Below are 27714 nucleotides of genomic sequence, written 5' to 3'. Positions count from 1 at the left end.
ACTGATGCTAGAAGAAGAAAGAATAGTAGTATGTGTGTCTGGGGGGGAACAAAAAATAGCACTGCTGCTGCAAGTGGCTGACCATGCTGTCAGCAGTGCAGCGACCAGGGCTGGTCTGTGCACCACTGCTGTTGCACTGCAGAGACTGTATTTTGAGATGTAGTCAGTGTGAAGCCTTCAGCATACCTCTGGTTTCAGAGTCCTCATCTAACACAGACTTCATGTTGCAAGGGTTGTGGCCATGGCACCATATGTGCTCTTTCGTTTGGAAGCATGAAAAACACAAGATGCACATGCAGGTCCAGTGAACACAGCTTTCCAAGAGATTCTTAGCTTACACTTGTGCACCTGCAGTGGACTCCACAGTTACAGTGGAGCAGGCAACCCTTCTCTGTCATACATGGTTTGTAGATTGAAAGCCTGTTACCCAAAGTTTTAAAAAAGTCAGAATCCCTTTACATTTACTGTAAAGGTTAAAAACAACCTGTCAATGATAACAGGGAAATCCTGTAAATGGAATGCATGGTTTTGAATGATAATGAGTGTAGAAATGAGATTTCCTTTGCTTTAGGCTTTAATGTTGTTTTCACTGCTTCTCAGCCTTCTTTGTCTCTGATGACTCAAGCCCCACTGAGATAAAGACAGAAAATGTTTAAATATGCTGTGCCCCTCTATGTAAGACCATTTATATGTATATAAAATGTTATATATTGCAAATCAATGTATTGATGTTAACATAAAACTGAATCGCAACTCAAACATTTTAAGTATTTGTGGTTCCCCTGTCAAAAGGTCTCTAATGTGTTACCCTGCACTGCCTTCTGCATGTCAAAAAAATTAAATAGACAAAGTTAATCCAGAAACAAATACAAAACAAAAAGGTAAAAAATTTAAAAATGCAAAAAAAAAAAAAAAATAGACCCAAGGAAGTTCAGTTTGTTTTTGAAAGCTTACTTAACATATCTCCCAGATATACAGTTAGTCCAAAAAAATCACAAAAAAGAAAACCTTGCCTATTGAAAAAATTAAAAATGTTTTTCAAATCCTATAATGAAGCCTCTGTTGGTTTTTTTCAGGGTCATAAACCAATACCAAGAGCTAATTCAAAATGAAGCTAAATGTCCTGTGAAGATGTTTCATAATTCAGGCGGATCAGTCAATCTAAGTCATCTTTCTCCAGGGAAGGAAATGGAAGTGAGTTTGTGCAGTGCTCCATTCTTATATTTAAAGTTGGAATTCTCAAATGGCATCTATCTTTAAAGGGAAAATCGTATCTAAATTCACATTTCTCTGTGATTTTTAAGCCTTCTGTTGTTAAAGTAGTAACTCAGTAATGGGAAGACATTAGAAAAAAAAGTCTTTCTTATTCTTTCATTTTTTAATTTTATGTCCTTGCTAACCCTATGTATATTTAGTTTCAGTGATTCATTGTAGTCAATTTTGTCAGCATGGGTTTGAATAGGAACAGTCCAGAAGGGGGTCAGGATTGACAGATGAAAAAGCTCTCATAAGAGTTTGTGCCCAGGTCACACTCCTTCTGTGAGGGACAGCGCCGCAGTAATATATGCAGAGTGGCAATTGAAAAGCTGAATTTTGATCGTGAAAAAAGGAGATGAACCACCTGGTTCGTAGCCACGCTGGTACCTCCCCTTGCAGCAACAGCTTCCCAGAAGCAAAGCTCTCACTGGTGCTAACTCCTCAGCTGTTTCTCTACCCGGGCTGCTAGAGCCAATGCAAAGAAGATGCAAAATTCCAGGATGAGAGGGAGGGTGAGGCACCCCCTCTGCCTCCATTGCAGCAGCGCTTAGGGCTTCTGCCCTACTCTCCTACCTGTAGTTAGTCTGTGCAGCAACAGATCAGAGAGAAACAGTAGTAAAATACAGTTCTAAAATCACAAAAAAAATCCAGGGATGTCACAGAGGTGTAGTAGCTGAACTTACTTTGAACTCTTTTTGAAATCTGTCTATTATTAGATTTCTAAATTGCAATCACCCTTCAAGAGATATCGGCTCTTAGAGGATTGTGCTCCTATGTGTATGAATTAGGGGTGTACCAATAGAGATTTTGGGGACTGATACCGATAGCCAACATTTAAGGAGGCATATCGGCCGATACCGATCCGATTTCCGATACAGCTGCACACAGCTGGTAAGTCTGTTGTGATGAAAGGGGAGAGCAGAGGGGCATTGGGGGGGAGGGGCAGATCAACGCCCCCATGGTGAGAGAGGGAGGGGGCAGTGGCAGGTGCTGCCCAGCCAGGGTGGAGCAGGAACCAGACGGAGCCATGGCTCATTAGGGGGCGTGGGCAGCTCCCGCCCCACTCACACTCCGGTATGGCACGGGGGGGGCACGCCTGTGCCCCCAGATCTGCATGGGGTGGGCAGGCTGCAGCTGCAGGCTGGAGCCAGGGCTGTGCCAGGCTCTTCTTGACAGGGGGTGGGTGGCAGCTGTGCTGGAAGGGGGCTACAGATGGGGCTGCAGCCACACCAAATTTCACTGTAGCCCCACACCCAGCACCGCCGCTGCCTGTCCAGCACAACCCTGGCTTAACCTCTGCCTCCCCCCACATGCTAGGAAAAGCTGGGGCTGCACTGGGCGGGCAGCAACAGCAGCACTGGTAGTGGGCCTACAGCAAAAGTTGGGGTGGCTGCAGCCCCCTCCATAGGCCCTCTCCCAGTGCTGCCATCACCCACCCTGAGACCAGCCCCTGCCAAGAAGATCCCAGTGCAGCCGCAGCTGCAGCCCTCATGCTCCGTGCAGATCCAGGGGCACGTGCTCCTCCCCCCCCATGCCCTCCTGGGGTGTGTGCAGCAGCAAGAGCCACCCAACAAGCCGCGGCTCCATCCCACGCTCGCCCCACCCCGGCTGGACAGCGCCAACCCGTTCCCACCCCCTCACCACAGGGGCCATTGATATGGACCCCCCATTCCCCTTCCCTCCCCCCTCCCTTTCCACCACAACAGACTTACCAGCTGCACATGGCTGGGCTCTGTTTCTCACTGCCTGCGTGCTTCGCTGTGGCTGCACACATGCACAAGCAATTATTGGCCAAATTATCCACCACTTCAGGCCAGTTTCTGGTGCAGCCAATTTTCTTTATATTGATACCAATCCAATATTGGACCCAAGTATCAATGCACCTCTGCTATGAATACCAGTAGTTCTGACGGCCCAAAATTTAGCATTACCTTATATCCTCTGAGAGTTTTAGATTGATCCCAGCATTCCAATGGCCTCCCTTTTTTTTTTTTGTGCCAGCTAGCAGTTTAGAATTTCTGCTAAAATTGGTGCTATCATTCAACACTGTCTGGAAGCATTTTTTAAGGAAGAAGATGAGGGTTTTCTGTATTACAGAGGTGCTGATGCTTTAATTATAGCACTAGAGCCCCCTGGTGTAGACACAGTATAGACTGCTGAAGGAGGGTTTTTTTTCTTAGACTTACTTTGGTTTCCTGAAGAGCAGCTCTGCCAACACAAGCCACCTTCCAGTAGCAAAGCTGCATCGACACCAGGGTTTGTGCCAACACAGCTGTGTTTGTGCTCTTTCCACACCTTTCTTCTGACACAATTGTATACCATAGAGGGACTACACGTGGCTGTACAGTGTCTGTCTTTAGGTTCCCAGAGTCCCTAAGGTTTTAAGTTGTGCTATGAATTGTGATCCTGCAGCATTGCATACTCTGTAGCTTCGGTCACTGATTCCATTTGGCAGAGATTTGGCCCAGTTCTGCGGCCAAATCTCTGAATCCAAATCAAATCAGGAGACCCTTTAGTCTCTCTGAATTGAATTGGAACCCCCTTTGGAGAGATTCGGAAAGATTCAATGATTCAGACATAGCAACAGCTTTAAATGTTTTTTCTACACTCCTCAAGTACCAGGTGGCTCATGAATGCTGAGATGCTGGGGCGGATGGAGCATCCCATGGGAGCACAGTGGGGTCCCCAGAATGCTCAGCAGCAGACCCAGAAGTTGACTAGAAGCACTCCGGTCCACTTCTGGATCTGCCGGGGAGTGTGCAGGGGACCCACCCCCATGCCCCCAGCCCAGCGACTGGTTCGTCCTGGGTCTGGAGAGGCACCTGGGGTCCCCTGCGACCAATTGCTGCGCTGGGGGGTCCCCGTGCACTTGAAGGCAGACCTGGAAGTGGAGCGTAAGTACTTCCAGTCCACTTCAGGGTTCACTGCTGAGCATGCAGGGGTGCCCCCCGCACTCCTGTGGGACACTCTATCTGCCCCACTATTGCAGCATTTGCGAGCCATGCCTGGTACCTTGACATATGTAGAAAAAACATTTAAAACTGTGTCTATGGCCGAATCACTGCTTCAGATTTGGATTCGGCTGAATCAAATCGTAACAGTGATCCAAATCAACGAATTGAATCACTGTCACCAATTTGGGCCAAATCCGAATCGAATACAGCCTGTTTCACACACCTGTACTTTGTAATATAGACAAAAAGAGCTGAGCATCAGCTCTTATCATGTGTGTTCAGTTTGAAAAGAACTTCAAATGAACAATAATTCAGCTCAAAAACTTTTGAGGGGGTCTTCTATAATTTTTTTTTAAAAAACTTTTTATAAGTTGATTTTTGTCAGAACATTTTGAGACATGGTGGACATGTTATTCTAAGGTTTTAATGTTTATAACTGCAAATATTTGTATTGCTTTACAATCCTGAATGTTGGGTTTATTTTATTGTCACAGTTCACAAGTTGTTTTGTGTCATTATTGATGAAGGTGGATTTAATTTTCTTTTGACCTTCTTAAAAATGAAGAAAAGAATTGTAATTAATTATAATGGTAATAAGCAAAAGGTAAATGGAGATTTAAAAAAAGGTTATCTGGCATTCCGTTCTGTGAGTCTTAGGATTGTTTAGAATTTGAAAAAAGAGACATTCTGGTCATGACATAACTTTTATTCTGAATATATACTTCATGCAAGTAAAATAAGTATTTAGCTATGCCTGTAAATTTATTTTCCCTAAAACAATTGGAACTAGTAGGGTTTGCGTTTTTAATGGCATGTATAGCTGACTTCTAGAAACCTTGCCAACTGTAAAGCAGAACTATACATATAAATAACTGTAAGGCAGTATTTTAACTTCATCATAAAAAGAAACTCAGAATATTTTATGAAACAAAAGACAGGCCATCTTTCTTTCAAATATGATGGTGAAATCCTGATTGATGAATTAATGGAAATACTCTTACCAAGCCAGAATTCACCAAAGAATTTTGGGTCCTGTACCCAAAATGAAGAAATCTGGCTCTGTACCCCGAGTCCAGAGGGGATCAGGGTTGACAGATGAAAAAAATGAAATAATTTTAGAGGTAAAGGCAAGTTTTCCTTTCTTTCAGGAGCATAACTGCTGTTTTTGCACTTATGGGAAGTAGCAGAGAGGAAATTTAGGAATAAAAAGAAAGGAATAAAATGTCCAATTCTTTTTAACTGTTTTAATTTTTACCTCAGTCTTGGAGGTCTTGTGTGCTTGAAAGCTTTATCTGCAGAGCCTCAAAAATCATGCTTTTGTATCTGACCCTAAAACAAGACTGTATCCTGAAGAACTGCCTCCTTTGTCATGATCTTGAGACTTAGAACAAGTGTGCTGATTGAATTATTTTTGTCAAATATATGCAATCTCAGATTGTGCTGATACTTGCTGAATTTCTTTTTTACTCCTAGCAGCCAGAAAGTTTGTCGGGTTCTGTTCAATCTTCAGTATTGGGAAAGGGTGTGAAGCACCGACCTCCCCCGATCAAATTACCTTCAAGTTCAGGAAGTAGCTCTTCAGGTAAATATTTTTTAGCTTTTAGCCCGTGACTTTTGGTCTTTGTGTTTCCCCTGTTTTAAAGTATGAGATTTCATTACTTCAGCAAAATCTTAGTTAAAAAAACGAAACATCATCTTCCTGTAATTGATTCGGTATTTTCAAAGCTGCTCTTACTGCTTTTTGATTAGAAAGCATTGTTCTAAGATTTGTATAATGTTCTAATTAGCCTCTCTCCATAGAACTGTAACACATGCTAATTGTGCTTTTTCAGGTAATATTTTTAGTCCACAGCAGTCAAGTGGCCACCTAAAGTCCCCAACTCCTCCTCCTCCTCTTCCTCCTTCTAAGCCTCCCAGTCTCTCTCGGAAACAATCTATGGATCTTAGTCAAGTTAGCATGCTTTCTCCAGCTGCCATGTCTCCTGCAAGTTCTTCACAAAGTGAGTCACGACCTAAATTCTCCATTAAATCTTAGGCTTTTGCATAAATGCTTCTTGAGATAACTTCTTAACCCGTGGAATGGTGAAACTTAAATGTACAGTGTACTCTAAACTGTATAAGTTGTGCAGAGCTTCAGGCAGGTCTCTTGTTGATTGTATGTATTTTCTGTTTATTGTAATTGTGTTTGTTTTTCTGTATATATATATGTATGCACCCTTTGTGTATACGTTTTAATACATTTTATGCAACCAGTATGATTTTCTCTTTTATAAAAGATAGCTAATGTGACAAGATAAAATTCCGAAGTGTAGTTCTTTCCTCCAGTGTAAAAATAGTACATTAGATCAATTTGCATTTACATACTTTAAGCATCTGTTTTTTTTAAATGTCATAGGAGCCGGTGCAGTTGTATCTCTGTGTATGTATATAACCTGATCAGTCCCAAGGTGGTGATACAATAAACTCTAAGATGATTTTTTAAAACACTCCTACACTGTTTTACAAATCATTGCTGATTACAAGTGTGGTGGTGGTGGTGATGATGCTGATGATGATTATAGCACCATAATATATGGTGTTAAAATGTAGTTTTCTAAATGAGTGACATCCATGTTTGATTTTTAACAATGACAGAATATAATTACAGGCATAGATCATAAACAGTTTTAAAAATACTTGTGCGTCTCAAGATATTTCATGAACAGATTTGTACAGGGAGAGAAACCACAGCCATAGTTTTTCATGGGGTTTTTATTAATAATTGTATACTGAGCATTCAGTATACTGCACAGTATCATAATGTGGTTTTTGCATGAGTTTTAAATATGGATAGCTCAAAAGGTGTAATTTTTCTGCCTTCTTGTTTTGCACAAAGAAAAACATAAGAAAACTTTTATAATTTTTTTATCAGTTTTATACACACCTTTTATGTTGCTGATATGGAGTATGTAAATCTACTGCACACAGTTGTTACTATAGATAAGGCTCTGGTCACAGCATTTGGACATTCACATTTCTTTCCTTTCTTTCTGCAGGACATGAAAGCTAAAAAAGAACACACCTCAAGAGCTTTTGGGTTTTTTTCTGGTTTTTTTTGTTTCTTCTATTGATAAACTGTGCATACTGCATTCACAACAAGTTTAGCTATACATTCTACATTTAAACCAAAGGAATTACACAGTAATTTTTAAAGATGCAGTATTATCTCCTGCAAAAGCATTGAGTTTGTTTTCTCTTTTTTTTGATTAAATTAAAATCTGACAAATTGGTTTTAGATATCTACTTGACAAAATTTAGGTGGTAGCCATTGCCCCATTTGATTCCTGAAAATAATATCTGTTCTTTGTCGAATCTGTTGCTTTCCATGATATGTTTTTGACATAGTGCTATTACGCAGGTAGAACATACATGTTTGACATTGTGACAATTAATTGGGTTAAAATGGTCACTTGGAAAAATTTCTCTATCTTGACTTAAATATTTCCAGTAGTGTCATGATTTAGTGTTTGGTAAATTTTCAAAACTTTAATGGGAAATACAAATTTGTGTCCTAGTTAAAGAGTTAAGCATGGCGATGGGGTTTCTGTGTGATATACTGCATCCTTAATAATGAGCGAGTGCTGCCACACTCGTGTGTCATGTGTAGAAATTAACACTTGCAGTTTAAAAAAATGGAACAAATTGTCAGTGCTAAATAAGATTCCATTTACCTTATTTTACAAAAGGACTGGCTGGCCTTTTATAACAAACTAGCGCTTTTTATTTTTCTCAATGAGCAGGGTCTGGAACTCCTAAACCATCTACTCCTACTCCAACCAACACCCCTTCATCGACCCCACACCCTCCTGATGCTCAGAGCTCAACTCCTATTACCCCTTCTGCCACCCCTACTCCCCAAGATTCAGGCTTCACCCCTCAGCCCACTTTGTTAACCCCGTTTGCTCAGCAGCAAATGTCACTGAGCCAGGCATTGCCTGTAATGACCATTCCTCTTTCCACCATGGTAACATCCATTACTACAGGAACAGCCTCCACCCAGGTCATGGCAAACCCTGCAGGACTTAACTTCATCAATGTAGTGGGCTCTGTTTGGTGAGTTCTGTTTATTACAATGATTTGGTAACATATTTTATGTTAATTTACAGGAATATTCATTAAACCAGATTTTGTATCATTTCACCTCTGAAGTTACCACAACTACAATTTTATGTTTCTTAAAATATAATAAACCTATTATTAGAATATCAAAGGAAAAGGAAAAAAAACAAAACCTTTTTTCAGTAAACTCTACTTTTTAGATGCACTGTTTAATTACAATAGTGCTGATAAAATTGTAGCTCTTAAGGTTTTGTTTTTTATACTTCCTCATTTGAAAAGTTCCTTTTTATCCATCATTATGTGAGAAAACATGAACTATGCAAACAGCACAAAAAGAGAAATGAAACAAAATTCTGAGTAAAAAAAATGAATAAAAGGCATTCATTTTCTCTATATAGAAAATATATAAAAAATTGTATCTGATTTATGGGTAATTCCAGTAAACATTTTTATATTTCTAAGTTTTAAATATGCTCAGAATGTGTCATTGCAGTTTAAGGAATATGGATTTTCTACCCAAACTATTTACCAACAACTAGGGTTACTACAAACATATTAAACTGACTAAAGGAAAACATGAGCTTGCTCTTTTTCTGTGTTAAGACAGTAAAGCTTTGCTTGTGGTTGTGTTACTCTTAAGAAACAATGCAAACAGTAAAAGAACATGCACTTTTTATTCACCCCTTGATCTTCGGTATCAGTGAATGTTATGTGCAAAGAACAGGAGTATATTCTGGATGCATGTTCTTCAAGCCTTGAGCACTTCAGAAAGGCCCTTATGTATTTTAAGGTGCCTTTATATCTGGGTATTAGAGAATATATGCCATATTTCACACTGAACAATGAATTTCATTTAATTTTATTTTTAAAGTGTAAATGTCATGTTGTTTTTGGTGGGTTACTAAACAGAATGGTTATTAATGTAATTCTGCTCAGTCATTTTGAACGCTAGGTCACTTAGAGTGAACTGTTGAGTTGAGCTCGTTTGTCATAGGGTGGATGGCATTCTCCTTTGTGTCACTTGGATTTGATGTGTGTTCTTTCCTGTCCTACAGCGGAGCACAGACATTGATGAGTGGCTCAAACACCATGCTGGGATGTAATACCGGTGCCATAACCCCTGCAGGTATAAATCTGAGTGGCATATTACCATCAGGAGGTCTGGTACCAAATGCGCTGCCAGCTGCAATGCAGTCTGCCTCTCAAGCAGGTTAGTATGAATCAATTAGATAACGACGGCTGTGAAACCATAATATGAAAACAGTGGACACATGTATTTGGTTGGAGCAGTGGATGGACAGATCTGACATTCAGTGACTTGGATTTGGGAATTATATCTATATTCTTATTCCTTAGGTCAGGTAATCTTGGCAGTCTAGGCTAGAGAAATGTATGCCTGGTTATGCATGTTTAACACCTAGCAAGAGAGTTTATGAAGTCAGCTTTCCAATCTCAGCAGCAACTATAGTGGTCATGACTACTAAATGAAAAGGCATCCCAATATGTAGGAAGAGAATCCACACTTGGCTTCCTAAGATTTTTAATCTTTCACTGTGCATTGTCTCATTATAAGTTAGCTCAGTGGTGCCATAAAAGATTACTGTAAAAATCAACATGCTTTGCTATTCGTTAGAGCAGTAGTCAGCAACCTTTTCAGGCTGCAGGCCTGAATGATCCAGCTCAGGTCTGAGGCAGGCAGGCAAGTGGACACTGGGACATGGCCACAGCTGCTGCCACCACATCTATTTGCAGCAGCACATGGAGAGATCCATGCAGCCTCCTGCTGCAGCATGGGGAAAGTGACCACAGCCAAACTTCCTGCCACTGAATGCCTCCAAAGCCCCATGTCCACAGGCCAGATATAATGGCTCTGTGGACTGAGTCCACCCTGCTGGCCATAGGCTGCAAAACCCTGCTTTAAAGCATCCCCTGAATTTTTAGTGTCTGAACCTTTTATTCACAAGAGAAAACAAAACCGTTTTGTTTGAAAATATTTGTTTGATCTCAGGGTCATAGAAATATTGGGCTAAAAGGGGCATCCAGAGATTTAGTCCAATCATCTACACCAAGGCAGGTTTACATATACATAGGTCATCCCTAAGCAGACATTGGTCCAAACCATTTTTTTTTAAATTCCACTTAACAGGAATCTACAGCCTCCCTAGAAAGCCTGTTCCAGTGCTGTACTGCTTTACACTTGGAAAGTTTTTCCTCATGTTTAACTGAAATCTGCCTTGCTCCAAGTAAAACCCATTTTCTCTTGTCTTGTCAAAGTGCCCCACCGTGTCCTCTCTTTTGAACTAAACCCAGTTCATTCAACTTTTCCACACAGATTATATTTTCCAAACCTCTTTTCATTCTCATTGCTTACCTTTGTACCATATCTAATTCTGTACCACATCTTTCTTAAAGCGGGCGGCCTGAAACTGGACATGGTGCTCCAATTGAGGCTTCACCAGCATTGAGTACAGCAAAACAAATCCTGCATCTTACATACCACACTCCTATCAAAACATCCCAAAATGAGTTCTGCCTTTTTTTACACAAGCATCACAGTGGTGACTCAGGTTTAGTTTGTGACCTGCTTTTAACCCCTAGAGATTTGTTGCTGCCTAACCAAATATTCACCATCTTGTATCTGTTTATTTGATCTGTATTACTTTGCACTGTCTCTCTTAATGATTTGGGATCTTTTCTTCAGTTTATCAAGACTGGAACAGAACTCAATACAGTCTCCCAAAGTGCTTTCAATCTCTCCTGGCATGGCACTATCCATCAGTGTCCTCACAAATCTGTTGTCCAAGTAAATTTTTATGAAACAGTTGCAGAGAAGTGGGTCTGGGTCAGACCTCTGCAATATTGTATTTGAAATACCTTCCCAGTTTCAAAGCAAACCACTGGTGTAATCACTTTGACTCTGGCTTTTCAAGACTCTGGCTTTTCAACCTGTAAAGTATCTACCATATACTGATTTCATATAGACCATATTTTCTTGGTTTACCTATATAAGAATTTTGTGTGGGACAGTATCAAAAATGATATAAAAATCTCTCCTGTGAAAGTGCATTTGAACTTCGTATCCTCAAAAAAAGCATTATAATTTGCAGTATTTTAATATTTCCCCTCTCTAAAGTAGCTATCAGTAGTTGCTGTTTCAGTGGGACTTCAGACATTTTGGTAAGTGCTGTGCAAACTGGAATGGTATTTAAAACACAGGAACCGCAGAACATACACTGATACTGTCTACATTCTTTCTTCTATTATTCATATAGGGTGTGTGTACACATTGCCCTACAGCGATGTAGCAATGTACTAAGTTGCTGTATGGTGTGCTACGGCAATGTAGTGATCACGTGAATCTACATGTGATAGCCAGCTACATTGCCGTAGTGGCATGCTCCCCCAGTATAGCACACCTCTATGGCAACGTAGCAGCAAAATCTAACTGTACACTGCATATGGTGACATGTAAATACCCATAAAGTATTTTCACAGTATCAGGTTTAACACCACTTTTTTTCTATTTAGTCGTGTCTCAAAATGGGGAGAACTATGAAATGTTCAGTTCTGTGGGGAAAATGAAACACTCCAATCTTGCCATTTTGTAGGTTTGAATGTTCAGAAATAATTCAGTTTGCTTGCTATATTTAACGTGTTGTAACTAAGTAATGAATGACTATTAATCAAAAGACTTGTTTTTAACAGGCAGCACTTTTGGTTTAAAAAATACTTCCAGTCTTCGGCCTTTAAATCTACTACAGGTAACTGAACATGCTAATATAAATAATTCTGCATATTATTCTATATATATATATATATGTGTTGATTAGTGGTTTTGGTTACAGAGACCCTCAGTATCATGGAGCCAGTCGTTCAGAAGATAGGCCATTTCGTGCAACATAACATCTTTTAATTTGAATATTTAGCACAACCAATTGGATATGCTAATAAAACGGGTGCCTCAAAAATCAATAAAATCAGTCCACAAAAAACATGAAACCAGAGGCTGCTTCTTTAATTTAACAACAAATCAGGTATTTTTAATGACAAAGCAAACGAAGCCAGGTGGCTAAGTACAGTAACCAAAGCTTCCATTTTTTTAAGAAGTCACCTTTCCTTTCACTGAAAATGCTTTTTTTTAAAATTATGACTCTAGGAAAATTGCAAAATAAGCAGTGGGGTAGAAATCTTTCTTCCACTTACAGATGTAGTACTAAGGAAGTTGCAGTGCTCAGGCATCTTAGTGCAGTTGGTTCAGGGGACTTACAAGCTTAGCTAGCAGAACTAACAAACTCTGCAAGAGTGGGAAGTCCATCCAAGCAAGGGGTTGGGAGCCCCTGAATAACTAGATACTTTATTTTAAACAAAAAGGAGAAATCAGGAGCTCAAGTTAGATGCAAAGAGGAAGGGCCATCAGGAGGCTAATTTTGGTTCCCACGTACTAAGTCACATAGTCCAACACATGCACAAATGCATGCACATGCACGTACACCCACCCACACACATACCCCCATCACCTCTAGGTTGCTTCTTTTTCTAATCCAGTACTCTTTCCACACCAGGAACATGGTGGTGTGGCTTCTGCCCCAGGAATTCCCCCATGTATATGAATTTTTCACTAACTCTGGTACCCATTTTAAGACCACTTAGTGCAGTAGACTTAACAAACCAGAGGAGTCTGGTCCAATAAGTTAAATTAAAAAAAAAAGTATTATTATATACTAGTTGCACAGTTAAACGCAGTGCACTTGCATGTGCAGAAGTCGAGTGTCTGAACATAATATTAATAATTTCACATGGGATATATTTACTTTTCCCATTTTAATTAGTTTCGTAGCTTACTGCTCTTCTGCTGTAATACCAAAATTACAAACCGTATAAGACTTTGTACATGCAGTAAAACCAATCCACAAAAAACATGAAACCCGAGGCTACTTTTTGGAATGCTATTTTTTTACTTTTCTTGTCTTGGATACAATGTTATCAGAATATTGGTAAAAAGCTTATATTTCCAACACTCCCAATCTAATCTCAGGGTATGGTTTTGAATCTCTTCTCAAATTAGTGTAATTCAAGCATAACTCAGTTGAAGTCACTGTAATAATTCAAAAAATATTGGGCCCCATATATTATTAATACTTCTTGTATCAAATGTTATAGATTACTTGTAGGAAAGACATAGCCACATGAAATATACTGTTTTAAACATGAAATTAATAAAATATTTCAATTTTAAGTGTATTTCATAGATTTCATAGACATTAGGGCTGGAAGGGACCTCGGAAGATCATCAAGTCCAGCCCCCCGCCCAAAGGGCAGGAAGTCAGCTGGGGTCGTAGGATCCCAGCAAGATAAGCATCCGATTTTTTTTTTTGAAGGTGTTCAATGTAGGTGTTTGAACCACCTCCGATGACAGGCTATTCCAGACCTTGGGGGCTCGGACAGTAAAGAAATTCTTCCTTATGTCCAGCCTGAATCGGTCTTGCAGTAGTTTATAACCATTCAACCTCGTCATCCCTTGGGGCACTCTGGTGAACAAACGTTCCCCCAGATACTGGTGGTCACCCCTGATAAACTTATAGGTGGCCATCAGATCACCCCTGAGCCTGCATTTTTCCAGGCTAAAGAGCCCCATAGCTCTCAGCCTGTCATCTTAAGGTCTGTTTTCCTGACCTCTGATCATGCGCGTGGCTCTTCTCTGGACTTTCTCAAGCTTCTCCACATCCTTTTTGAATTGTGGAGCCCAAAACTGGACTCAATACTCCAGCTGCGGCCTCACCAAGGTGAAGTACAAGGGGAAAATGATGTCCCGGGATTTGCTTGGGAAGCATTTATGGATGCAAGCCAGCGTTTTATTCGCTTTACTAGCTGCAGCATCGCATTGAAAACTCATGTTCATCTTGTGGTCAATGATGACCCCCAAGTCTCTTTCTTCTGTAGCACTGCCGAGCCTATAAGGATGCTGCAGGTTTTTCCCGCCCAAGGTGGAGAACCTTGCATTTTTTCAGTGTTTAACACCATCAGGCTCTCATCCGCCCATTTGCTGAGCCTGTCCAGATCAGCCTGGATTGCCTTCCTGTCTTCAGGTGTGGATGCTTTCCCCAAATTTTGGCGTCATTGGCAAATTTGGCCAGTCCGCTTCTGACTCCAGTGTCCACATCATTAATGAAGATGTTGAACAATATGGGTCCAAGGACCGAACCTTGGGGAACTCCACTGGTCACAGGGCACCATGATGATTGACTTCCATCAGTTACCACCCTTTGGGTCCATGCATGGAGCCAATTTCCCAGCCAGCGGATCATGGTGGACCCAAGGCTATTTGTTACACTACGTTTTTAGAGATATGTAAAACCTGCCTGATTTTATTTAAATGGTAGAATGAACACTCTCATTCCTGTCTAAAAGAAAGCAGTAGCAATTTGTACACAGGATTCATAATTGTTTATTCTTTAGTATCTGCAAATAGTACATGATGCCTATATCAATATTTATCTTCATTCAGAGAGAATATCAAGATTGTCAGTGTTTGAATTATGCCTTTTCTTTTAATCTTTAACAGCTTCCAGGTGGCTCGCTTATTTTCAACCCACTCCAGCAGCAGCAGCAACAACAGCTATCACAGTTTTCTCCACAGCAGCCGTCCCAACAGCCTACCACCTCTAGTCCTCAACAACAGGGAGAACAGGTGTGTCCTAACTGCTGTCTGGACAATTGTATAAGTCCTTTGAAAGGGTGTCAAATAATACAGTTTACTCTGCATGATGATGACACTATTCAGATATTGAGTCTGTTGGAATAGTTGTTTAAAGGAAAGGAGAAGGAATAATACTGATCTACTAACTGTCCAGGGTATGTAATTTTTGGAGTGCATGAAAGTCGCTTATCATTTTCCTTTCTATTCCTAGATCTTGTAAAAAGAATCTGTGTTACTTCATTATGCCAAGGGCCTTTCAGTCCTATAAAGACCCTCTGCCTGACCAACATCAGATTTTAATAACTTAAATATTCTTCACATAAAGTATTAATAACATTTGACATTTCTTCACTAAGTACTTAGTTTGTAGCTCACTTTAATTGACAGAGGATTAGCAGAAACTAATTTCTTAATTCACTATGTCTATGAAAGGAAATTTTTGAATCCTGATAATGCTGAAATAAAATATTACGCTTTTCTTTGATCCTAAGAGCTCCAGTAAGACTTACTGGGCGCATCCACATGTGCAGTTAATGTGCCTGAATTATCTGCACAGAAAATTCAGGCTCATTAAAGTGTTTCCCAGCACACACTGATATGTGTGCCCTCATCGGGAGCTAATTGAGCCTGACAGGATCAGCCCAGTTCAGGGCTGCTCCTGGCCTGCTCTGCTCCCGTGCAGCAGCCAGGAGAAGACCCAGGCATCCCTCAGTGCCATCTCCAGGCTGGCAAGGGGCACAGGGACTTAGCCCTGAGCTCCAGAGGGTGGGGGTGGAGCTGTCCCAGCTAGGGTGGCCACTGACAGATCCCCAGAATAAAGGACATTCTTGGGGGGGTGGGGGAAGAGACCATTGGCCACCTTAGTCAATCAGCAGTGAGGGGTGGGGCCACCAGGTCCCTTAGCCAATCAACAGCAAGAGGTGAGGCTACCACAAAAAGCCACAGCCTCCCATCATCCTTTCCTCCCTGGCTGGCTCAAACCCTACTCCTCCTGGATGTATACCACCTACTTCTATTGGCATAGCTAATAGAATCACAAGGACAAATGACTGACATACATTTCCACCAGTGAACTGAAATTTAGAAATAGAGGACAAAGGGTTTTAAAATAGGATGATCTGGTGTAAAACAAGACCACCCTAGTCTCAGCTCAGTGGGCAGCTCCATCCTAGCTGGGGGATGATCAGACTAGCTGATGTGGAGGCAGCTGTCTCAGCTGGGCAGGCATCTGCCTCCCACCCACATAGAAATTGGGACCTGTCCCAATCTCCACATGGCTGGGAGAGCTGTCTATACATACAGTATGGCACATTAGTTAATGCACTATTTTTCTAGTACCTGTTTCACTTTTTTATGATTCTCAGTTTAATAGGGGACCTTAGTTTTATGTATTCCAACTTCAGTTTTATGTATTTAGCTTTCTGATTCGAACCGTCAGTCGTGATTTGGAATTATTTTTATTTGTTCAGTAAGCTGTTCCTTTTAGGATTTCCTTTTACAGACATACTGAACTAAGAATTGTTTTGCCAGTTCTCCACGTGTGCAAACTAAGTTGTAATTACTTAAATTGAGCTACAACCCAAGTACTTGGAGAAGAAAATATCAACATGCTATTTAATTAGTGTGTTAGTATAATGTATATATACATTTATCTTTGGGTTTTGGGGAGATGTTAGTACTACACTTTTGTCAATACATGAGTTAATTTTTAATGCTACTCTAACATCATAACATCTTTTCTCAAATCATGAGACTCATTTTGCTGAACAACTCCTTTGTTTTTTTTATATCTTTATTTCATACAATATCTTAAGCTTTGCAAAACTCATGGAAATTTACCAGGCCAGAGATATGATAAATTTCTAAGTTAATGACATAGGCCAGTAAGAAAAAAAACACACAATATGTATTAAGCAAATCTGTTCAAATCATGCAGTATATACTTAACCAGTCTTATTTATACCATGTCATACATGACATGGCTGTGCTGATATAAGACACTACAAGCCACACGAATGCTGTAGAAGACTTTCAGGCAGGTTCATCAGATCAGGCTTTAATAATCCAATGAATAATAATTGGATAATCCAAAATGTGCTAATTTTGTTATGTTAAAAAAACCTGTTTTCAGAATATTACTATTTTTGTTATGAATTAAAGATAGTGAGTACAACACAATTTTAAAATTTAAGCACATTTTTCAGTCAGATTTTTCTTTGACTTAATGATCTGTCCATAATTAAGCTTACTCTAGTTATGGCACTTGTGGGCCAGGTATTCACAAGTTCATGTGCTACCCAGGCTTGAAGCTGTAGTTCTGGGAGACTAAGAGAAGATAAAGTGCTGTGTCACTAAACTATAGCAGAAGGCAGGGTAAAGATGCATCTTGTAGACCAGTGGTCTCCAAACTTTTTTGACCGCGCATCCCTATCAGTAAAAGATTTTTGAGCACACACCCCCAATATATGTATATTTATATAAATATACATCTAAAAGAAGTTCAGATATTTTCTTCCCACACCCCAGTGGATAGTCTTGTGCACCCCACTTTGGAGACCACTCTAATAGACTAACTGAATCAGATGCATAAGCTTTCACAGGAACTCACTTCATCAGATAGCATTAATCTATAAATATCAAACAAAATCTGATGAAGTCAGCTGTTGTTTGTTAAAGCTTATGTTGATTCAGCTAGTCTATAACAGTAGTTTTCAACTCTTTTTAGACCCAAGGCACCCTTCAGAAAATACCAGCTTAGTTTCATTTTTTTTTTAATAGTAGAATTTTCCTGTTACAAAGAACTCGGAAAGACCACAACAGTTTAGATTTTTTTAACACTATAGATTATTTGAAATCATTAGGCTTATCTTGTAAACTATATATGCATACCCAAGTGCTAATATTGCATGGAACCCTGCTAGCACCCCTGAAAGGATCTCAAGGCAACCGAGGGTCCTGAAAGGCCCAGGTTGAGAATCACTGGTCTACAATATGCGTCTTTACCCTTCCTTCTGCATGACTTCAAACTAAAACAGCTAACTACTTGGCTCTTAACTAGGAGTGGCCAACCTGCGGTACATGTCACAAGTAGCACAAATAACCTGTATGTATGGTACGCAGCAATCCAGGAAGGGGACAAACAGCACCGTAGCAGAATTGGGCTGAGAGCAGAAAGCAGAGCAGCTGATCAGGAAAGGGAAGGGGATCAATGCGAGACACCTGCCAAAAAGGTTGACCCCCACTAATTTAAACTGGTTTCTACCAATTGCTGTGAGGAAACCAGAACATGCTTTTGGATGTAAAGATCTAATTGTAATATCCTGGCAAACATCTTCTACCATTGTAAAACAGGCTTCATAACTGAAAGTTGAGTGAGATCTGTTGTTGAATACACAAGGAATATTAAACATCATGGAAACCCAAATTAAGTATTCTTTTGTATCTCACTTATTTTTGCAAGGTGTCTGAGCAAGGTTCATGCAATCAAGACCAGGCCTTGTCTGCCCAACAAGCTGCTGTCATTAACCTTACTGGAGTAGGGAACTTTATGCAGCCTCAAGCAACAGGTATGTGTTTGCTGAGCTTTCTTCTGTGGATATATTAAGTATATGCTTTGATAAATTCCATACTGGAATGAAGTTTGGTGTTAAATATAAAGCTTTTCCTTGCACCAGTTACTTTCAACGCTAAGTGAGTTGTTTTATGTGGCTTACATAAGAAATATTGCCAATGTATCTGACTCGCAAGTTTAAAGCATGCACTTTGCCTCTTTGTCTTGCTGTGTGATAGGTGTAGTGAATTGAATATTGTCTTTAAACTCAGGACAATTATTATGAAAAGAAATAGTACAAAGCTTCCATACCAAACTTCATCAAGGAGCATCCCTTTAATCTGTGCTTTTACCTCCAGTATGAGAAATGTTTCATGTCCACAAGCACTTCATAATCTTATTGCATGTTCTAACTAACCAAATGCCTTTACTGTGTATACCTTATTCTGCACTGTTTCTGATTTGAGTCTGAGACTAATTCTGCTGATCCCCTTTCTGTTGCACTCTGTTCCTATGTCTTTCTTTCCTAACCCTTAAAACCTTCACCCAACCTCTTTGACCTGCCTGCTTTCCCTCTTCTCCTTTTTGTAGTGTTGTCTCAGCTTGGCTCTGCCGTGAACAGACCTGGGCAAAGCCTTCCTCAGCAGACACTCCAGCTCTCCTCTGCCTTACAACAACAGCAACAACAAGCCTTGCAGCAGCAGCAGCAACAGATACAAGTAATCCAGCAACTTCACTCTGATTGTATTAAAAAAAAAAAAAAAATACAATTCTCAGCTCCAAAGCCAAAACTGCTGCCCTTTAGATTTTTACTAATACCTTTAAGGATTTTAAAAACAAGTGCTGCATTTTGGCAAACTGAATACTGAAAGTTCTAAAAATGATTTCTCTCTCAACTTGGAGCACTGAATTTATTTGTATACATTTGAGCCATCACTTTCCTGATTTGATAGCATTCAAGGAGTGCTTGTGGCATGCTACTAAAATGAGTTCTGCCAGGTGCCATTAGGATTTGATGTGACAGCATGTACCAAGGACCTAGTTAAATTCAATCCAACTGCACAGCTACAGGTAGAATTAAGGAAGCACTGGCAAAGCATTCCTTTCACAAACTATTGCTGTATATCTAGATGTTTTTGTGAAGTATGTTATTGCAACATTTTAGCAGAGAAATACAATTGCATGAATGAGGAAAAGACACAATGTTTTTTTGCATATTGTATATTAAGCTGAACATGTTTTTTTGTGAACCAAAACATTTAATGAAGTTGCTGAGTTACTGCAGTTACTGCAACAGACAGAGGGCAAAAAACTGAATCTAGTTGTCCAAGTTTACTTGGGAAATGTTAAAAGTGCCCTTAGCAGGCTTCTGTGCCACTGGTGCTGCTTGACTGTACTCATTTTCCTAGTCTGTGGTATATTCTTTTGTTGATCTCATTCCCAGTGCTTCCTCAGTTTAATTATCTCATCTTGTTTTTTCCTGAGGTTGAAGGTAGTTCTCAATTTAATATAACAAGCTTTTTTTCCTTCCCCTTCTCCCTCACGGCAGCAGTTGCGATTCTTGCAGCATCAAACGGCTATGGCGGCAGCAGCACAAGCAGCTCACCTACGACATCAGCAACATTCAGGCAGCCACTCAAAAAGTAAAAGGAAGAGAGGTGCCCCAGCCCCTCCGAGCTCCTGAGCCTGGCAATTTTATATCTAAAAAAAGGTCTTTGATTTAAAACTTTTTTTAACAAATTATTTTTAAGAAAGGAGAAAGCTCAGAAATCAGTATTTTACATTGCTGGTAAGAAAAATGAACTTTTCAAATTACACTGAAGTGTGTAAACTGTATCTGGAAGCCAAGCCTATGGAAAATAGGAATTTCATCTAATAAGCAGCTAGGGTTTGGTTTCTGGAAGTCACTTAATATTTTTAACAAAATATTTTGCCTTGTATTTTTTACCATTCAGCAACATTGTACATAGTTCAGGGGTGATGAGACATTTTAAGGCAAAAATGAACTTTGTAAATGTAGTATTGGTATTTGTTTATTTAGTATAAAAGGTTTGTGAACACTGTAACAAATACAATTTTTACAAATCCATTTTGAAGAGAAATTGGCATGCATTTATTGTGATTTTATGCTTTTTATCACTTTGTCCATCAGCTGCTTCACTTCTTTGTGTCTTGTAATTGCCCGGGTAATACAGTCCTGAAGTTTTGCTCCAGTCAGGGGACTTCCACCTAAAAAGTGAAAGAAGTTTGGTTTTCAATTTTGTTCTCTCAAAAACATTGGCTAAATGGAAATATTAATGCCTGCTAATTAGCAGGTTACTATTACTGACTTGGTGTCCAATTTCTTCTTAAAATACATTTTTTCATTAAGTTAAATATCAACTAGTAGCAGGCAACCTGTGTCCAAGATCTATGGTCTGTGTTAAACATACCATGAAAACAAGATATTTTTGCTGCTGCTGGAGCAGCAGCCATATACCAAGCAGTACTGCTATATTTTTTTAAAGAAATTTAGACTATATGTCAGTAATTTGTTTTAAAAAAAATGAATTGTGTGAAGAAAAACAGTATTTGTTTAGGGTGCATCTAAGTAGGTCCGGTCCAGTGTTAAGATGGAGCTGTGTGCAAAACGTCATAATGTTACTATGAAAACAGCCATTCATATACAGAATGTGATTGTGCATGGAGTACAAAATATTTGGGGAAACAAACATGTTGTCTATCCAGTTCGCTCATAGTAATTTTTCCAAGTACCTGGCTTATGAACAGAACACAGCCTGCCTTCTTCATCAGTTACAATTGTTACAGTTCCAGTTGCCAGATCCTCCTCTTCTGCAGTTGGATCAACAATGAGTAATGTGCTTTTAAAAAGAAAGAAATAACAGATGCAAATTACTGGATTTTCACATACAAAACAATGGTAAATTTAATTACATCAGCTAGCTTTATAAAAATATTTTAAACCAAACGTATCATAGCCAAGTTTAGCACTGCTACAAGCACTGTGTAATATCCACTATTCCCTCATCAAAACACAAACTCATTTAAGGAACAGAAAAGGCAGACCAATACAGAACTGTATGCTAAGCTCTGGAATGCGCTTGCATCTTTGCCAGTTTTAAGTGAAACAATCTAAGCGTAAAAGGTTGTCAGAACTTGAGTAACCAGCAAAAGGGTTGTGAAGCTGCTATTTGCAATATTAAAACATCTACTGCCATCCCTTGCACCTGCTAGTCCCAGCTAATTAAGAACCAAACAGCAGTGGCATATTATAAATGAGAGCCAATTGTTTAGGAAAGAAAGATTCATTTGATGTAACCAGCTACTTCCACACCTCCACTGTCAGCTTTTCCTCTGCCAATGGATGTGTTCACACAGTACTAACAAAATTACTGCTGTTTTGCACAGCATGCCTTCCATCCAAAGATTTCTTGTTTACTGCTTATGTACATAAAACCCTTTATCTACAAGGTACTTAAAACGCTTTGAGCGTTGGTTTAAAGGCTGCATGCAATAAATACATTTAAGAGGACAAGCAAATTGAAAGTTCAGTTAAGCTGTGCCTACAAAAACATATTTTATGCTGCTTTATAGGTAGCTTTAGAACCTTTCCCATCCTGCTGTTTTATTATGATGAACTCTGCACAGTGGCAGTTTACTGTTGAAAAAGAAAATAATAAGGAAAAGTAATCCAGCATATTATAAATACTTCATATTTGGACAAACTCCCGATGAACAGAACAGATTTCTATATTTACATATTGGAAAGAAACTGTCTCTCTAATTTTGGGCTTCACAAACATTTATCCAGGGTAAACACCTGTAAAGAAAAACTGTAGGTATATTTCCAAAACTAAAAGCATGGGGACCAGTGCACCCCTAGTTAAAAGTAATTGGGAAAACGTATGAACCCACTTCTGTTTCCATTGATTTCAGTGGGATAAGAATCATGCCCTTCATGCCAAAGAGTTCATTCTACATTACAGAGAAAGTTTACAAAAGTATCTATGTGCTTTAACTTCCAGCTTCCATTATCTAGTGATTTAAGCAACTAAATATAAATAACTTTTGATAATTGAATTTAGAAGTTTAAGACAAATACAAAAAGGGGCTTAGGCACCTAAAAATAGGATCTATGCAGACACCTAAGTGCAGAAGAGATGCAAAAAAGAAAATCCCCACTCAGCTACGGCCTAATCCTGGAGCACCTCAAGTAATTTGGTAGCTTCCTGTTTGAACTGAAAATTCCTTTGACCCCTGTTCTGCACAGGGGGTGCCCAAGGCCAATCCTCCTTCATCTATTAGGTACCTAAGTATCATCTTATTCCACCCTTCTCAAGTCCCTAATGCACAAGGAAGGGTGTCCCTTCTGTTCCTTGCTACTTTCTAGTGGCTACCCAAAACCTTATGCAGATCCAGAAATTGGGCAAAGTGACAACTAAGTCCCCTAAGAGGCCTAATCTGGTACACGTGCTACAACCCCTGCCACACCAATCAGATTGGGCTCCTCCTAAACTGTTGTCATGCCTTCTTTTTTAAACACAGACAGGGCTGGTTACTACAATCCACCTTACATATAAATAGCACAGTAAAAGCACTTGCCCAGGAAGGGGAACATGGGCTCAGTTCCTCCCTCAGCCCAAGACTATTTAAACCAACATCACCCACTTCCCAGCGAAGTGCCCCAACACCCTGGGATAAGCTCGCCTGGGTGAAGGCACCCCTGTGAAGAACGGTATGGCATAGGACCGGGAGTGTAAGCAAAAGAAGTCCAACAGTTGCCTAGTAATTAAGGCCCTCTGCTCGGATGTGGGACTCCTCTGTCCTGGTTCCTGCCTCCAGGATTTCTTGCTCTTTTAGTCCCATGACTGTTTAATGCAAAATAACAATTCTTGGAAGTAGATGCATTTTATCATAGCTGCTTGGATGAAGTTCCCGACTGCCACTGGAAAAATCAACATCAAGTCTTTCAGATATTGTTCACGTGCTAGTACAGTTGATATTAATCAGCTGAAGGTCAAGTGTGCAGAGATCAGATTAATTTATCCATTTTATTTATGAAGGCAATTAAACAGCAAAAATATTCCAGAAAGTATTGATGTGATAAGATACTGACTTCCACATCTTCTGATTTCCTTTGGTAACTGTCATTTATTCAGCAATTTACATATTCTGTGTTCTTCTCTGTCTGTCAAAGTAACGTGCTACTAAGGCTGCTGGTTGCCAAAATTATTGTGCAATGGCATCTAATCCGTAGCCCCAAGAATCATGAGTCCGACCAGCAGCACCACCAGAGCTGTTGGGCATGGGGTTTAAACTCCCTGGCTTCCCCCACAAGGAGCTTCTTATCTCAAGGGCTCAGCAAACCTGGTGAGATTATATATATGGAACATTTTTATGCCTGGCTTGCCAGGTGCCTTAAATTGGGTGCATGTGTAGCACCACTGCCTTTTATGGCACAATTAACACACTGATCATGCCACTATATATGTAATATGTACCAGGGCCCTAGAAATACCCATTAAGTTTTTCTACAAAGCTACTCTAACCATCTCATTTAGATAAATATATTGAACAATTGAAATATTGGGGTTTATATCAAACAAATCATTTGCCATTTTGCATTTTAAATGGATACTGCTAAAAATGACTGTAACACTACAGATAGGCATGCATACAGTGTTCACAACATCAGCAGCACTTAAATGCACTGGGGGGGGGTTTCAGAAAAATTAAAAAAAATAAATAAAAAAAAATCAGTATGGCTTCCAATTCCTATGAATTCTAGTGGGGGGCGGGGACCCAAATGAAGGGTTTCAAGTAGAGTCAAATTTCAGATGGGATTTCAAAATGAAGAGCTTGATAATGCTAGACCATTTTAGCTGTAAGGATGCTAACTTGGATAGCCTGCCATATTTCCAAGCAAGTTACTGCATTCTCTCTCTCAACTCTTAGGAATTTCAGCAAAAAAGTTAAGAATATCTGTTTGCTAGTACTATGAGCTAGTGAAAAAATGACACCTTTTATACTAAAGTTAGCTCCATTTTGGTTGTGGATGTAGTGTTTATTAAATGTTTGTATTGGTAAAACTTTTTGGGATGAAAAGTATTAGATAACTATAGCAGGGAAATTATAACTAATATTTAAGTACATTTCAATATTTAAATACTTTCAGTGTGATTAACTTGTGAAGTCAGAATCCATCTAATCCAGGGAGCCAGATTCTGGTTCAGAGAAGTGAAGAACTTTGATAGTTCTACTGAACATCTGCTGCTGTTATAAAGCAGGCAAGAGTTTGACATAGCCCAGAATTTAACAGATGCAATACCAGATATAATGTCAGTTTGCATGGGTTCAATGGCAAAACTGCATATGGATTCTTCAGCAGCTTCTCAATGAAATCATCTGGCTTTCCATCACTGTATTTGCCACTCCGTAACTGTTTAAATAGTACACATTTTACCAAGAGTTACCCACTTACTCATCAAATATAGCAAACGAAGTAGCAACTGGATACTTCCTGATATTCAAAGGAGTCTTCTGTTTTAAGTTAACTTCTGCTAAACCAGTTTCTTCATTTATAGCAACTGCTGGTAACTGTACTGGAAAAGACATTTTGGCTGTTGTAATTCGCATTTTACACACAAAAGGAATTATTTATATAAACTCCTATACTCTAGTATCCACCAATCTGAGAACCTGCAACTCCTACTGATGGCAGGCCCCAAACTAATTAGTAGTGGATATCTGTTTTCTATAGATATTTATGAATTCTGCTGTTATGAGGCAAGGAAACAAGGATTTTTTTTCTTATTTGAACAACTGTACAGTTGGCAGAGATGTTCAACAAGGTTTTGACCACAAGTGCCCTTCTTTAGGTCTGGGCACTTATCTTAGCATAAAAATTAAATTTCAGAAAAAAATTCAGTCACTCTACTTCACAAGTACATTACTTACATCAGAAAGCATAAAATACTGGATTACAAATTTGACCATATTTTAAAATTCTAAATGTATTCCTTTTTTGCATCTTTCTACACTTTAAATTAGTACTTTGGACACGGTTCTATTTGTAACTATTTTTCCTATTAATCATTCTTAAAAGCAAAGATTTAATCGTACTAAAGTAGGTATATTCCTTAGCATTTTATTCCTCAGCAAGTTCCCGTTACAGAACAGATTATATTTTAAAACAACTTAACTTTTGAAAAAAAGTCTTTTCAGTTTCTAAAAACAAGAATACATTCTGTTTGTAATGCACATATGTAATTCTCCATTAATAATATACAACTTTTCCCAAATCAAAAAAGTTAAACACAAAATGTAACTTATTTAATAAAATCTTAGTTTGCCAACATTAGATATATAAAATGAATATACTGCCTTGTTAATATGTATTGTAGGGTTGTGTGAAGTGGGCAGTATTTGATTTGGATTTGGTCTAATTCGGGGGACAGCAATTCAGTTTGCTGATTTGGGTCACTGTCCTGATTCAATTTGGCCAAATCTGAATCTGAAGATTCGATTCTGATTTGGAGAATCAGTGACTCAGCCATAGATACAGCTTTATATGTTTTTTCTACATACCTCAAGGTACCAAGTGCAACTCATGAACAATGAAATGGTAGGGCAGATGGAGCGTCCCACAGGAGCGCAGGGGAGTCACCCATACACTCCGCAGCATACCTGGAAGTGGACTGGAAGTACTTACAAACATATAAAGCTGTGTCTATGACCAAATCATTGAATCTCTCTGAATTGAATCAGAGGCTTCTGATTTGATTCTGCGATAATGGGTCTTCTGACTCGGTTAGGATTTGGAGATTCAGCTGCCAAATCGGGTGACTCTCCCCCAAATCAAATCAGTGATGGAAGCTTCACACAGCCGTAATGTACTGATTATACTTTTACTTAGGACCAATGGTAGAAGATCCAGAATTCTGGCATAAAGAAAAACTCCATATGATACAATTAATTAACAGTCCTGTACAAAGTTAATACAATGGGCATAAAAATCATATATAAAGAAGATAGCCCATAGTTTGATCAATTATATTTATACAAATCAATGGCATTTAGTGTTATTTTTCTACTGTATTTATAGTTTCAGTAGTTCAATAAAAGGAGTTTTAATAGTGACCATGCAGTTCCTGAAATAATTAACTAGCAAACTGACAGTTCATTTTAAGTCAACTGATCACTAAACAGATTTATCCCAAAATTAGTATCAGCTTGTGATTTTTTATCTTTATATTACACTTACCATTTTTTAAAGCTGCTAACAAAGCAAACGTGCAGGCATCTAAAATGTTTCCATCATAGTCCAAGCATATGATATCACAGTATAGCACCCAAGCAAGCTAAGAAACAAAGTTTGCAGATTTAAGACAAGGATAGCCTTTGAACCCTTGGTACCACACTAACTCAGGCTACATACTAACACACATTAAGCTACCAAACCATCCTCTGATCTTTCAGCAGCAAAAGTTACATGCAATTATACATTATATATTTACTTCAGAAAAACTGCAGATGTTCTAAACAAAATGTTCTGTTTGCAAATAAACTGTTTGTTGCTGAATTGTGGACAAACTTATCAATGGAGATTGAGGTCAACCTCCACTGGAAAAGTCTGGGTAAGAAATTCACTTTATTTAAAAAATGTGCACGCATATGTACACAAACACGCACGCTTGTAGCTGTTAAGACACAATCCAAAAAACAAATATAGCCTGTTCATTCTACACTAGTGTGAATGTGCATGCATGTTTGATGGTGCAAATCTACCCTGCCTTCTGCCTGAAAAAAACATCACTATGATCCACTAAATTGTACAAACTTTGAGCACAGCAGGAAATACTTATAATGTAGTTTAAGAGACATGTGAATTGACAGATGGCTTGGGCACAAAAAGTCTGAACCACAGATAGATGGATCAAAAGTTGTAGCACAGACCCTTTCTTTATTCCACATCTCAAGACACTGTTATTGCTGGAACATCTTAGTATCAAGCAGGTCTAGTTATTAGACTAACCTGATTGCCTTTATGACCAAGTAACTAAATCCCTGGATGATGGTGTCACCGTGGACATAGTCTTTCTAGACTTTAAGAAGGCCTTTGACATTGTCTCTCACCCCATCCTCATCAATAAATTAAG

At 39.2% G+C, this 27714-nt stretch overlaps 2 protein-coding genes across 14 annotated transcripts in view; one reads left to right on the top strand and one right to left on the bottom strand.

The window, feature by feature from the left end:
- SUPT20H (SPT20 homolog, SAGA complex component) overlaps nucleotides 1-20645 on the top strand; it is a 73634-nt gene extending 52989 nt beyond the window's left edge. For 2 of the 13 annotated variants that reach the window (XM_019524342.1, XM_019524341.1), the window contains exons 15-25: nucleotides 1077-1194; nucleotides 5685-5793; nucleotides 6044-6211; nucleotides 6607-6630; nucleotides 7991-8303; nucleotides 9365-9519; nucleotides 12015-12070; nucleotides 14872-14997; nucleotides 18467-18572; nucleotides 19148-19275; nucleotides 20109-20266. In XM_019524342.1, coding sequence (XP_019379887.1) covers nucleotides 1077-1194; nucleotides 5685-5793; nucleotides 6044-6211; nucleotides 6607-6630; nucleotides 7991-8303; nucleotides 9365-9519; nucleotides 12015-12070; nucleotides 14872-14997; nucleotides 18467-18572; nucleotides 19148-19275; nucleotides 20109-20240 — 1435 coding nt within the window. In that variant the 3' untranslated portion in view covers nucleotides 20241-20266. Of the gene's footprint in view, nucleotides 1-1076; nucleotides 1195-5684; nucleotides 5794-6043; nucleotides 6212-6606; nucleotides 6631-7990; nucleotides 8304-9364; nucleotides 9520-12014; nucleotides 12071-14871; nucleotides 14998-18466; nucleotides 18573-19147; nucleotides 19276-20105 lie in introns of all 13 variants that reach the window. The other 11 variants (XM_019524351.1, XM_019524347.1, XM_019524353.1 and 8 more) reach the window with 9 other exon arrangements.
- EXOSC8 (exosome component 8) overlaps nucleotides 20574-27714 on the bottom strand; it is a 19671-nt gene continuing 12530 nt past the window's right edge. Inside the window, exons 8-11 of the mRNA XM_019524355.1 lie at nucleotides 26820-26916; nucleotides 25038-25158; nucleotides 21311-21417; nucleotides 20574-20785 (exon numbers count right to left, since the gene is read on the bottom strand). Coding sequence (XP_019379900.1) covers nucleotides 20670-20785; nucleotides 21311-21417; nucleotides 25038-25158; nucleotides 26820-26916 — 441 coding nt within the window. The 3' untranslated portion in view covers nucleotides 20574-20669. The remainder of the gene's footprint in view (nucleotides 20786-21310; nucleotides 21418-25037; nucleotides 25159-26819; nucleotides 26917-27714) is intronic.

The sequence above is a fragment of the Gavialis gangeticus genome, unplaced genomic scaffold (genome assembly GCF_001723915.1).
Source record: "Gavialis gangeticus isolate Ggan-Ray unplaced genomic scaffold, GavGan_comp1, whole genome shotgun sequence".
In the NCBI taxonomy this organism is placed as follows: domain Eukaryota; kingdom Metazoa; phylum Chordata; order Crocodylia; family Gavialidae; genus Gavialis; species Gavialis gangeticus.
This window is presented reverse-complemented; position numbering and strand designations above follow the sequence as displayed.